Raw genomic sequence first — 13,865 nt, 5'->3', positions numbered from 1 at the left:
CTTCCTAATGGCAATTTGCAAGCATTAGATGGGAAACATGGCATATTAGCAGTGTAAACATATTTTTACTTGGACTTGCGGTATGTGTGTGGGTAGTGATGAAAAGGAGCATGTCAGTTAGTTTAAAATATTTAACGGTACATTTACATGTAGCGGAAATGTTGTGGTCAGGTGTCCTGTGTTTACTAGAGGCCGCTACTGGACAAAGGGGTGCGCTGCCAACCCAAAGACTGGATAGGCAAGGGAAACTCTGTATCTTCTGATGCCGAAATTCTGCAGCCTTTCTGCTATGTGTAACGTTCCTTAAACCATTGCAGTTGACATACACTCAGGTTACACATGTTAGTAGAGATGTTGGATGACTATTTTGTGCCAATTTCACTGTCCATTTCACTGTCAACTCTTTCCTGCCCTTATCATACCTATACCTAGCCAGTTCTGTTACTGTTATAGTATTAATTGAAATCTAGACATCACAGAATTGTTTTAATACAGTCTGTCTGCTAGAAGTTGGCAAAAACACATAAAAGAAATAGATGTTCACATTTTCGAATATTTATGCTTGGAAAGTTCTCGATTCAAGCCATCTGCAAAGAATATTATATTTACATTTGGAATGAAATGCACTGCAAATGGAAATACTGCTTTTTTCTAAAGGCTGCAATCATTTTGTTTAAGGATCTTTTTGAAAGAAATTCTCCAATGTTTATATGATGTGTAATTGAGGTTCATTACATGTCACGGTTATATTAATCACATCAGCGGTAATGTAGCTGATGCTGGTAGCCATTACATATGTCTTTAGCTGGCTTATGTTAACATTATCATTTGCTGTAAGGCTATGCAAATAAATTCAGGATATGAGAAGAAAATTTTAATGGCAGTTTTAATCTTTACAATTGGTTGGATATCCGATATTAGGCTTGTATAAAGTTATTAGAATTTTAATTGGAGGGTTTATAAAGTAATATAAAGTGTATGATTTTAATAAAAAAGTTAAGGAAGCAAATTTAAAATGTATCAACGTAAGAATAAAATTACAGCGTAAGAATAAAATTGTCAGATTTACCATTTATATGATTTGTATATTTATACATAAAAGTAGCTAAAGTAAAATATAAGGGCCAGGTCTACATTTTTAGAGGCTCTTGGCATACTACTATTTCTAGGCAATAGATTTGCCTGTCAGACTGAGATCCAGGTTAGAAGTACAGTAGCATTTTACTGGGTTTTCTTTCACTCTAGGTTTTCACCACAAATGTTACATATGAGTGAATGGGAATTTACAAATTCCCATTCACATACAGCCACACTCAACACTGTGGTCTTTAGGGCCCGGTACATTTTTATGAAATTGCAACATATTCCAGCTCAGGCATTCTTGTGGAATTTTTTCCCATTGACTTCATGGGAAGAAAACCGCAATGTCAAAAGCCATATGCTAAAAACATTCAACGTTTTTACATGTGGTACCCAAAACAAGTCTGAATGTGTTTGCAGGCTGCAGTTTTGAAATAAGTTAAGTATTTTAGTTAGTGTCTTAAATTCTAGATTTGCATTACTGAAACAGGCATTATATAAAAAAAAATGTTTTATCCCAAAGTACTGGATGATTGTACCTGCCAAAATGATCAAATTTGGAAGTTAGTCCTTAAAGTAGTTAAGTTTAAGCAAACAGAGGTTAAAGAGCCAAGCGTTTCTAGTGTTCCAGTATATCTTATAATGAAACTCAATCCCTGAATCACAGGAACCGCAAGTTTAGGTGAAAGGGAGAGGATGTATTGCATCTCGCATACTTTATGACCTCTGTGGATGGAAAATATACTGTACTGGCCTTTAGATGGACTGGGCCATCCATTCAGCACTCAATAGAGAAGTAAGCTATGACCCCTTCAAGCTGTGTTTCCCAAAATAAGTTATCAGAAGTTGTATTAGTAAATTGACATTAGTAAATTTTCTTCTGTTTATGCACTTAGGTATATTTTATGTTATATAAGGGGTAGTAATTCAAGCCTCCTTGAAGCAAAGATACTCAAGCATTACAATACTAAGCTTAAAAGGCTAAACATCTAATATTAATCACTCATCAGAAGATATATCGAGTTAGCATAATAAGAACTCATAACCCAAAAGGGGATATCAATGTGTGATCAGTATGGAGGACAAAATATATATGAAGGTCTTTAGATTTTGTGCCCAGTAAACAGGTTTATTTCCATCTAGTAAGCTGTCCATTAATTATTAATAGCATCTAAAATCTGTATTTTATTTCTCCAAATAGTTGAGCTTAGGTTAGGGATTATTGTGTATATATTGGCTTCTACACTGCTCCTCTGTTTGCTTACATCTGGATCAACATAATAATTAAAATAGAGTAAACTCAAGCAAACTCTTCTCATTGACCTCTCCCCATCTTTTCTTGTTGCTGAATTAGATTATTTTTGAAATATCTATCTATCTATCTATCTATCTCATATCTATCTATCTATCTATCTATCTATCTATCTATCTATCTATCTCATATCTATCTATCTATCTATCTATCTATCTATCTCATATCTATCTATCTATCTATCTATCTATCTATCTATCTATCTATCTCATATCTATCTATCTATCTATCTATCTATCTATCTATCTATCTATCTATCTATCATATATTTGCAGGATAATGTACATTCACAATTGGTTATTATTATAAATCTGGGTATGATTTCAGTTTTTGCCTTACTGTGTATAGATATGCATGTGTCTTTTTTGAGCGTATTACTTCGCACTAAGTTATATAAAGCAAAAACATATTTTGTACAACAGATACACATATGGGCTCTTTGCATTGGTTATTTTTGTGAGCTTTTAAAATTAGTGGGTCATGTAACCGACTCCATCTAGATCTTACTTTGGTTGGATTGCAACTCATGACCTTATTGCTACCCACTGAGCCTCAATGCTGTCCTGTAAACATATAAAGCAAAATGTAAATACATTGCATAGGATTAAATAGTGCAGTTCAGTAATTCTTAGTAAGCAGTTCTGTGATCTTCTTTGGTCTTTTACTTGACACATGAGTATATCATGTATGTTACATCAGATCACAATAACATACTACTGCTACTGCTAATATCTGATAGAGAATGTCAAAATGTAGGACTCTACCACCTCACTTATATTGCCAGCTCTTAACAGCCCCGAAGCTCCCTGGCCGGTATTCACTCAGTGACGCTGATCCCAGGCACACACTGATATCACTGTGCACCCGGGAACCTCCTTCCCTGACGTCTCCTCCTTATTTTCGCAAGAGCAGAGGGGAGGAAGCATCCAGAAGCACACACTGATGTCTGCAGCCGTGCCAAGTAGAGGAGCAGCAGCACTTTGACGAGGAGGAGGTGGTAAGTATATGGGTCTCAGCGGGGCACTATTACTACTAGGGCCATGGTGCAGGGTCACTATTACTACTGAGGTGGTCATTATAACTACTGGGGCAACTGTGGGGGTCAGTATTACTATTGGGGCTACTGTGGCAGGCACTACTGCTACTGAGTCCACATTGAGGGACACTATCACTACTGAAGTATCTGTGGGGGTAACTATTACTGCTGAGGCCACTGTGGGGGTCACTATTGCTACCGGGGTATGTTTGCATATGGCAGTAATACTGCAGAATGTCCTCAGCGGAAATTTCTGTGGCAAATTCTACAGCATTTACACATCCAGAACGCAGTCAAAATATGCACCCTGTCTATTTTGAAATAGCACTGTCCTTTTTATAATGACGGAGGTAAAAATCATACATTGTGATAAGCCCCGCCCCCTGACGTGTTGGCACTTTGCAATAAATAAGTGGGTTTTGGGTTGCAGTTTGAGCACTGGGTCTCTAAAAGTTACGCCATTACTGCCATAGACCCTGGGCTGTTCCCAAAATTTGGTCCCAACCTCTTCCCCACTGCTGCATTGCCATGCTATGTGCTTTCTGTGCTAGCACTGAAAATTGTGTGTTACCATTCCCCTTGTCAAAACATTGTGTGCCTACACACTGACAGTGTCCAATCACCCCTGACAGTATCATACTGTGTATGTATATATTTACCTAACAAGGAAAATAGTAACACCCAATTGTCAATTAGGCCTGGGAGACATTCTCTAAACTTTGAGTGGATTAAAAAATATGCTATTAAAGACAAGTCAGGAGAGGTAACCAATCCTCTATAACTCCAGTGACTCACAGATGTCTTCTCTGATTATAAATAAGGGAGATGGAATAATACCTCCAGTGCCACCTATTAGAAGGCAGCATTGCTTCAAGCCAAAGTTAGACTCTTTATACAAGCCTTGTAACAATGACTGGGAATTAAAAGCAAAGCCAGACTCCATGTACAGACAGCTGTTTCAGGGTATTTGCCCTTCATCAGTGTTTAGTAGAAATCTGGCTTTGCTAGTGAGAAGCCTGGGACGGGGGTCAGGAACACTATCTTTTCTCCTTAGGGAGAGCACCTAGATGGTGAGTGAGGAGGCTCAAAAGGCCATTCATGCTCCTCTAGGTAATATGCAGATAAGGGAGATGGAATAATACCTCCACAGTGCCACCTATTAGAAGGCAACATTCCTTCAAACCAAGTTACTCTTTATACAAGCCTTGTAACAATGACTGGGAATTAAAAGCAAAGCCAGACTCCATGTACATACAGCTGTTTCAGGGTATTTGCCCTTCTCTGATTATAGACACTTTCTTTTCTTTTTCATCTGACCAAGATTGCTACAACAACTTCTCCTGCCGACTGGTGCTGAGACATATTTGGCTCCTCATTTTCGCAGCTATCAAAAAGCTCTATACCGACACAAATATATTCCGATCCTAGACCAGACCCCTACATTTAGACCCCAGTCCAAGTCCTAGAATAAATACAAACCCCCACACCAGACTTCCTAAATAGATACAAACTCTAGACCCCAAAAATTATTTTAGTGCTAAATCATACCCCCTAAACAAATACAGATCCGGATAAGAATGCCTAAATAAATACAGACCCCAGACTATACCTCCTAAATAAATACAGACACCAGATAGGACCTCCTAAATACAGACCCTCTAAATTAATATAGACCCTCTAAAATGAGATCAAAGAACAGCCCCACCCCTCAAAATTCAGAGCCCAGCCAATAATTGGCAAGGGAAATCCTATTAAAATAGTTTTGATGCCACAGCTCCTCTATATACTTCTGAATTCTCCAGTTATACTCTTAGTAAGCAGTTCTGTGAGTTCATACGATATTTAGGAGTTTATTGTGGAATAAGAAATCTGCTCAAATTAAATTGCAGACCCTTCACAGGGATAAGCTATCTGGTGGGTTGGCAATTCCAAATGTTTGGATATATTTTTTTGCGTCTGAAATGCAACAGTTGGAGGGTTGGGCAGAAAGAAATGATGTGGGGTTGAATGGCAGATTAGTTTCTAAAAAAACAGGTTGTAGCATCATTATAATGTTATGGAGGAAAAAAGGACTTTACCCGACAATTTCCTTAATGATTAAATCATGGAAAAACCCTAAATTGCTAGAGTTATTTAGGTTGGAAGGGTTTTCAACATGGGAAAAAATAGGTGTAATCTTTTTAGAAAAGGTAAATTCGAGTTTTTTTTCCATAGCATTGAACAATGTAGAGAACTCTGAGGTTCGCCATTGTTGCCTTTTCCAGTTCTTTCAACTACAAAATGTGTTTGCTGCCCAAGCCCAGTTGGTTTCTATGCTTAGGGTCCAACGCCTTTTCGTGAATTTTCTTGAGTGTTGTGGAATTAAGAAGGATGTAATATCTCATTTGTATAGAAAAATGCTTTTCTATTATTTACAACAATTCCCAATAAAGGTAAAAGAAAAATGACTTGGGCAAAATTAGCAGTGATAAATGGACCTCAATGTTACATATGATTCCAGTGATATCTCTATCTGAATGTGAATGGGTATCGCAATTATTTCGTGCACAGAGTTTATTGCACTCCATTAAAGTTGTTTAATATGGGTATTAGATTGAACTCAGATTGCTCAAAATGTTATGTGGATGCTGCAGATTTAATGCACATGGTCTGGGACTGTGTAAAAAAAAACTTTAATTTTGGAATGGGGCATTAGAGATAATTAAGAAAATATATTTTGTCAATATTGGTCCTAATCCCAGACTTTGTATTGTGGATGGGTTTGATGGGCGCACTCTTTTGGGAATTTAGAGTACTAGCATTTCTGTGCAGCAGACCGGTGGTGTTTGGCCAACTGGAGCAATACACACCCAGCCAGCTCAATCATCCCACACCTGTGGAAGTGTGCTCCTGGAAACCTATAGTACTACAGGTCCAAGTAGCAACACGTAACAATATATACAGACAGATGAACAGTTTCTTTATGAATAATCTAACACATAAAAGTATAAAATGGAGCTTATGGAAATAAATGCATGACCATGTTTTATGATGAGTCTTCCGGCGGCACTCAGCTCTGCATAACAGATGAGGGATTTGAGTGGGGTAAACCCCATGATAAAACCACACATTTTCTGCCATAGAGTACTTACGGTAAAGTTTCAGATTAAAACATAAATCATTAATAGTGCATTCTCTAGTTTGTGCAAAGAGCAGACAGTCTCTGTTTATAGAGTGCAGAAATAAGAGAGCATGGAGCTCTGTCTTATATACTGTATGTGTACTCTTAAATGGCTTTTCCAGGGAGAATACTATTGATGACCTATCCTCAGGATAGGTCATCAGTAGTTGATCGGCTGGGGTCGGTCGCTTTGGACCCCGACCAATCAGTTGAGTGGGCACATTCTATAAGCGCCGCAAATACTCAGAGTTCTGAGCTGTAGCAGCGGAAGTCTCCATGCCAACCTCTTTGTAGTGTCTGGCGCTTGTAACTGCAGGCATAGCTCTCATTGAAATCAATGTGAGCTGTGCCTGCAGTTACAAGCGACGATCACTACACCAAGGTCGGCGCAGAGACTTCCACTGCTTCAGCTCGGAACTCTGTGTATTTGCAGCACTGACAGCATGCGTCCGCTCAGCTGATAGGTCGGGGTCTCAAGCGACGGACCCCAGCCAATCAACTATTGATGACCTATCCTGAGGATGTCATTAATAGTATTCTCCCTTGAAAACCCCTTAAGGCCTTAGTCAGACGGGCGTTTTTTCGCCCGATTTGCGCATGCGAATGCGTCCGGCGATTTTTTAAAACCATTGCTTTGCAATGGTATCCGACACATGAGCGCTTTTTATGCGCTCGTCTGATAAATTATAGAACAGAAATCGCAGATCGCACCTATCTGCGATCTGCGATTCCTGTTCTCTTCTCTATATGCGCTCAATGGGACCGGCGGCAGCAGCGCCGACCCCATTGAGAACATATAGAAGACAAATCATTCTTCTCTGCCACAGCTGTAACAGCTGTGGCAGAGAAGAACGATGTTTGCCCATTGAATTCAATGGAGCCGGCAATACAGCAGGTTCCACTGAAAGCAATGCGCTGCGGGCGAGCGCTGGATGAATTGTCGGGAAGGGCTTAAATATATAAGCCTTTCCCTGCAATTCATCCAGAAATGTGTTAAAATAAAAAATATATATATACTTACCTTGTCCTGGCAGCCGGAGTTCAGCGCAGCCGGCCTGCAGTGGGTGTGAAGGGGGTGTGAGTCAGACCTGCCCCTGATTGGCTCAGCCTGAGCCAATCAGAGGCAGGTCTCACTCACACCCATTCATGAATTCATGAGACCTGCCTCTGATTGGCTCAGGCTGAGCCAATCAGGGGGCAGGTCTGACTCACACCCACTGCAGGCCGGCCGCGCTGAACTCCAGCTGCCGGAACAAGGTAAGTATATATATATTTTTTATTTTAACACATTTCTGGATGAATTGCAGGGAAAGGCTTATATATTTAAGCCCTTCCCGACAATTCATCCAGCGCTGTCCGGCAGCCCATTGCTTTCAATGGAGCCGGCTGTATTGCCGGCTCCATTGAATGCAATGCACTGGACAGCTCCAGGCCGTTTCTAATGAAACGCGGCTAGGAGCAGATTTTCGGGCGATTTTCGGGCACCGGTCACGCGATTTGCAGATGCGCATCCGTCATGCGATCCGCAAATCGCACGAAAAAACGCCCGTCTGACTAAGGCCTAAAGGTGAAGTTACTGGTTACTTTGGTGTTAAGAATTAGTTTTACTCTTCTTGATCGTCCAGGCAATAAAATCGCCTCTATTCTAGCAAAATTGAATGGAGTAAGTCCGAACTGATTTTGGTCGAAAATGGTTGGAAAATCATTTTTTAATACCTGCTGCAAAGGCCAGTGCACGGCCAATCATCAGCCAGGGCTCCTTTATGATGTTACCAAATGTCACCAGGAGAGTGGGACACGGGACCCCCCATTTTCAGGTTCAATGGGGGATAATTTATAATTCTGGTACAACCCCCTTTAACCCTTACAATAGATCAGAATATTACCAGAATTAATATTTTAGATGTTCATCCCTATTTTGTTCATTTTTATACAATTTACACTATATCCATGTTATAGTTACATAGTACCTTGTGTATTATTTTTAATAAGACAAATATTTTCTAAATGTAATAAAATAAATAAAAAATAATTACCATTATAAGCTAACAATATAAATTTGTCATCTGGGTTTTTAATTTGCTCATATTTCTGTTTTTATAGTAGTTTTGCTGAATTTGAGCTTTTGAGATCATCAGATGGTGTTGACCGGATTTGAATATTTTCTTTTGCTGTTTTTTCTCTCAGACTACAGAACAGGACCCTGCTTCACACAAGTCAGCAATCAGATGTGTCAGGGTCAGGTAACTGGTATCGTGTGCACAAAAACCCTCTGCTGTGCAACCATTGGACGTGCCTGGGGACATCCATGTGAGATGTGCCCTGCTCAACCACAACCCTGCCGTCGTGGCTATATTCCCAATGTACGCAGCGGAGCCTGCCAAGGTAAACTGCTTCAAACTAATGTGTATTTGTAATAAATTCATTTCCTGTACATAGCATAAATCAATATATTTAACTCTCAATGCAGTGGTTACACTACTACTTAACAGTCCTTGCCAATCACCCCCTGAAACACTGTGCATGCTTTCATATTACATATCACATATTACATATGAACATAAACTTTAGTATACATACACTAAATCCATTCATCTAAAATACGTTACATGATATCTTATCAGTTGAGAAATTTTAATGTGTAGAAGAGATTCATATACAGTATAAGTCAGTTTTCTCAAACAATTTTAGCAGAAGAGGCTTACTTTATATTCAGTATTGGCCATATGACTGTATAGAGCAGCAATATAACTAGGTGCAGAAGTAGAGAAGAATGCTTAATTGCATTAGTATAATGGCTATATCAGCTTTGTTGTACATGCATCAAGTACCTCTCTATAACATCACACAAGAACTAAGCATGAATTCATTGAGGCAACTGAAAAACATACAGGGCACATCCACCGAGCCGAAGAAAGAAGATCTGGCTGCAACGGAGGGATGATCCGCAGCGTCCGGAAAGGTACGTTTAATTAAGGTACGGGTGTTCCGCGGATCCGGCCGGCTTCCATAGGCTTCAATAGAAGCCAGTGGGAACCGTTCCCGCAGGAGACCCGCACGAAAATGGAGCATGTCGCGTTTTTTTTCCCGCACACACAATCCGCGCCTAAAGAGGAAAATGACATCCGCAGGTATTTAACTACCTGCGTGTGTCCAATGCATCCCTATGGGGCGCGGATCCATGTGCGGGAAAAAAGCTGCGGATTTTAAATAACAATTATCCCGTGGACTTGAGGAATTAAGGCCCCTAAATTACGATACAAATGAATCTAAATGAAATTAAGTATTCTAAGGGTGGTTTCACATCTACATTAGAACCTCTGGCTGGAGGCTTTGTCACAAATGCGGCTGAAAATACTGGAAGGAAAAGCACTACATGCAGCACTTATTCTTCTGTCCAAAAGCCAGCCAACTGGGTGTAAAGCGAGCAGACCCCATTACAGTTAATGGGGTCCGCCTGGCACTGTTCAGTTCCATCCAGAGAGGGAACCTTTTGACCACGGGGATTCCACTTTCCTTGCTCCCTGAAGAGAGCAGGAAAGCGGAAACCACAACGCGGTTTCACACCTACATTAGGGTTCAGTTCAGGGTTTCCGTATCTGAGCCCTAACGCAGTTGTAAAACTTCTCTAAACTATGGCAATTTGCATGCAGCATGGTGGTTCAGTGGTTAGAACTCTTGCATTGCATACCTCGTAGGTATGATTCCAAGTAAGAGTGGTTTTACATCTGCGCTGGTGAATCCCCAGCGCAGATGTAAAACATCTCTGGACAGAGCCGAACAGTGCTGAGTGGACCTCATTGGTTATAATGGGGACCACACGCTTTCTGCCCAGCTGGCCAGTTTTTGGACAGAAGAAAACGTGCTGCGATATAGATGTGAAACCACCCTAAAGCCTTATTCAGACAAATGTTTTTTGCATGGCTAAATAAGCCACGCAAAAAAATTTTGACCATCAGAACCAATGGTTTCCTATGTATTCATTCACAGGAACGATTTTTTGGCACGTAAAAAAAAAAAATTGAACCGAAAAATATAGCACACAAGCACGTGATTGTAGCGACCTATCTATGACCAACGCAGGAGGCTCCATAGACTCCTATTGGAGTTTATGGGAGCGGTCAGAAAAAGGGAGAGGGAGGGAGTTTAGCAGCGGCTAGCACTGCTGAACGCTGACAGGTGCCTCTAGTGAGGTATTTAAAAGTCGTTAATAGTAGTTCTGCCAACCAAGGGATTTCAGGGCTGCGGTGTAATTGGTCATGGCTATTATTTGTTCATGGAATTTTCAGTGGAGATGGTCATGATTTTTTTGAGCACCTAACTTTACCATGAAATAACACTTATGGGAAAGAAGCGTAAAGGCAACATCTACATGTAGTTTCCTCCCAGGTCCATTGGCATCCTTGAACTTTGTGAGCATTAGTAGGGAAAAGGACTGAAGGGTGAGATGCCATTCTGCATAATACGAGTATGGTGGTCCTATATAATCAACAGGAAATAAATAAAATAAGTTTAAATATTCCAATGTGGAGCTCTAAAACTACCCATAAATTTAGATATAGGTTGTCTGAACGTGTTGATATCAGTGGGACTGGCCAACTATTTAATCTTTATTGGAATCTCCTAACTCTGCCTCTCAATAGATGTTTGGGTAAAAAAAGGATTGGGCATGTTGAAATTCAACATGCCCAATCCCATGTTTCTGCATAAGATAAACTTCTTCCAGAGAAGTATGGCATCAACATTTTATCTTCTCATTAAAAAAAAATGTGTGTATGTGTATGAGGGAGTTGATAGGAATAACCATATGGGCATTCTAAGGCTTTAAGATTTTGTAGTTGATCTTTAAAGGGGGCTTTCCGAGACCTCCAAAAAAGAGACTGAGATAGGGAAGGCACAAAATAAACTATGTGTTATTAACCGCTTAAATACCCCCACAGCAGCTCAGCCACCCTGGTCTCCACAGCTCCAATCCCAGAAGCTCCTGAAGTGGTCATACATCATTCATTGTTCATGTGACCCCCTGCAGCCAAACACTAGCCTTAGCAGTCATGCTGTTTCTGCAGCCATGGAAGAGCGCTGCTCTACTATACAGAGCTTACAGATGGCATTTGAGCCCTCCAGCTGCCCCATGGCTACTACAAATCAGCTAAGTAGCAAGGATTCTAGGCAGCCGACTCCAGTCAATTTTGTATTGACAAACTATGCTGATGACAGGTCAACAATAGCATTGAACTGCAAAAACCTCTTTAATTTCTTTTTTGTAAGTGTCGGAATACTTCTTTAAAATTCTCATTAACAGTTCTATTTTAGTGGTCTATGTTTTTTTAGTATCAATAGCCAGATGGAAATGATGTTCTACTTTTTGCAATGTGACATCATTGTCAGTATTATATTCACTATTATATGGTAATGGCAACCTATTAGAAATGAGGGCACCACTTTCACAGTATGCCAAACAATACAATACTTTCCGCATATTGACTCTTCAGACTACACCCGCTTTATCTTAGGACCTGCCATCACATTGTGTTATTATGATGGATTTTAATGCACAACTCTGAAATTTAACTGCAGAATCTGAGTAATTATCAAAACTGCTTTTTTTTAGACAATGCTACATTAGGATCTGCTGAGATTCCTACATTTTACATGTTTATTTTGAACTTAGCCAGTATATTACAACAGAGAACAAAGGCATAACTAAGTGATAAAGTAACAAGCAGGGGGTGGACTGGTCAAAGGCTAAAACTGACTTAACTATTCCCCAGGGACATTATACTGTGCAAGAGCCTTTATTCTTCTTTCATAATTATTAACTCCTTTTTGAGTTCTGCGAGGTGTGCTATTTAAAGTCAAATTAATAGCCATCTTGTACTGTGCAAAAGTTTTAGGCAGGTATGCAGAAAATGCGGCAAAGTAATAATGCTTTCAAAAATAGAAGTGTTAAGGCTAATTTCACATGGGCGAGTGCCATATCAGCGCTCACAAAAATGTTATGTCCTCACGGATGCCAGACGTTTTAGTCTCTAAAAAGCCTCACATTCCTTCGGGGAATTAGCGATTCTCCGCCGCAGCTTTTAGCCACGTTTGAGGATCACAGAGTGTTTCCCATTGCTTTTTAATGGAAAACCTTGCATTGAATCGCACTCATGTGCACCTCGCATCCGTGTGATCCTTTGCCAGCCCTATTGAAAACAATGGATAATGTGATGCGAGGGAACGCCCAAAGATAGGACATGCCGCAATCTTTTCCTGCATTGTGAGGTGGCAAAAAAAATCACTCCTGTGTAGGTCTCCATTCAAAAGAAAAAGGTTCGTATTGTGCGAGATTTGTGTATCTCACAACGTGCAAATCTTGTGCGTTTTTTTTTATCCGTGTGAAAACAGCCTGAGTCTTCGTTCACATGAGCATTGTTATACACGCACGTATGTGCGTGTAAAACAGTGCGTCTCTTAGAACCATTGGTTCTCAATGGTGCGTTCACATGACCGTCTTTTGCAGGTGTGCAAATTCGCACACATGCAAAAAAAAGGACATCTGCGAGCTGGGAAGGTTCATGCTGCGCAAAACTTTTTCCTGCGGGGGGGTCCCCTCATCACTGAACACTGTGACAGCACTGTCACAGTGTTCATTGACAAGAGGACTCCCCGCGGGGAGTAAAGAATCCCCTGCCACAGCTGTCACAGCTGTGACAGCTGTGGCAGAGGATGGCGATCTTCACCCATTGCTTTCAATGGGGCCGCCACTGCTGCTGGTGGCCCTATTGAAAGCAATGGGATGCAGGCAACCACTGCAACGATTTTTGGGGAAGGGCTTCAAATATAAGCCCTTCCCTGAAAATCATCCCTAGCTTGTGTAAAAAAAATAGAAAATATATATACTCACCTCCCCGCTGCTGTCAGGGCTCGGTGCGTCTAGCCTTTTGGTCCCCTTGCAATGCTCTGAAGCTCTTTCAGCAGGCGGAGCTTTTAAATCCCCGTCTCCTGAAAGGGTTGCATTTGATTGGCTGATTGCTCAGCCAATCACGGGCAGCACTCAGCCATTCATTGAATGACAGCTGAGCGCTGCCTCTGATTCGCTGAGTGCTGTGAACATTCACAGGCAGCACTCAGCTGTTATTCAATGAATGGCTGAGCCGTGCCTGTGATTGGCTGAGTGCTCAGCCAATCAGACATAGAGCTTCAGAATAGTGGCTAGATGCGCCAATCGTGGACAGTGGTGGAAAGTTGAGTATATATTTTTTTATGTTTTACACCAGCTGGGGATGATTTTC

At 40.7% G+C, this 13,865-nt stretch overlaps 1 protein-coding gene across 1 annotated transcript in view; it reads left to right on the top strand.

Annotated features, from left to right (window-relative positions):
• FBN2 (fibrillin 2) overlaps positions 1-13,865 on the top strand; it is a 225,764-nt gene that overhangs the window by 40,822 nt on the left and 171,077 nt on the right. The window contains exon 6 of the mRNA XM_066603160.1: positions 8,776-8,973. Coding sequence (XP_066459257.1) covers positions 8,776-8,973 — 198 coding nt within the window. The remainder of the gene's footprint in view (positions 1-8,775; positions 8,974-13,865) is intronic.

Source organism: Eleutherodactylus coqui, chromosome 5 (genome assembly GCF_035609145.1).
Source record: "Eleutherodactylus coqui strain aEleCoq1 chromosome 5, aEleCoq1.hap1, whole genome shotgun sequence".
Taxonomy (NCBI): Eukaryota; Metazoa; Chordata; class Amphibia; order Anura; family Eleutherodactylidae; genus Eleutherodactylus; species Eleutherodactylus coqui.
The sequence above is the reverse complement of the archived record's forward strand: the minus strand, read 5'-3'. Positions and strand labels throughout refer to the sequence as shown.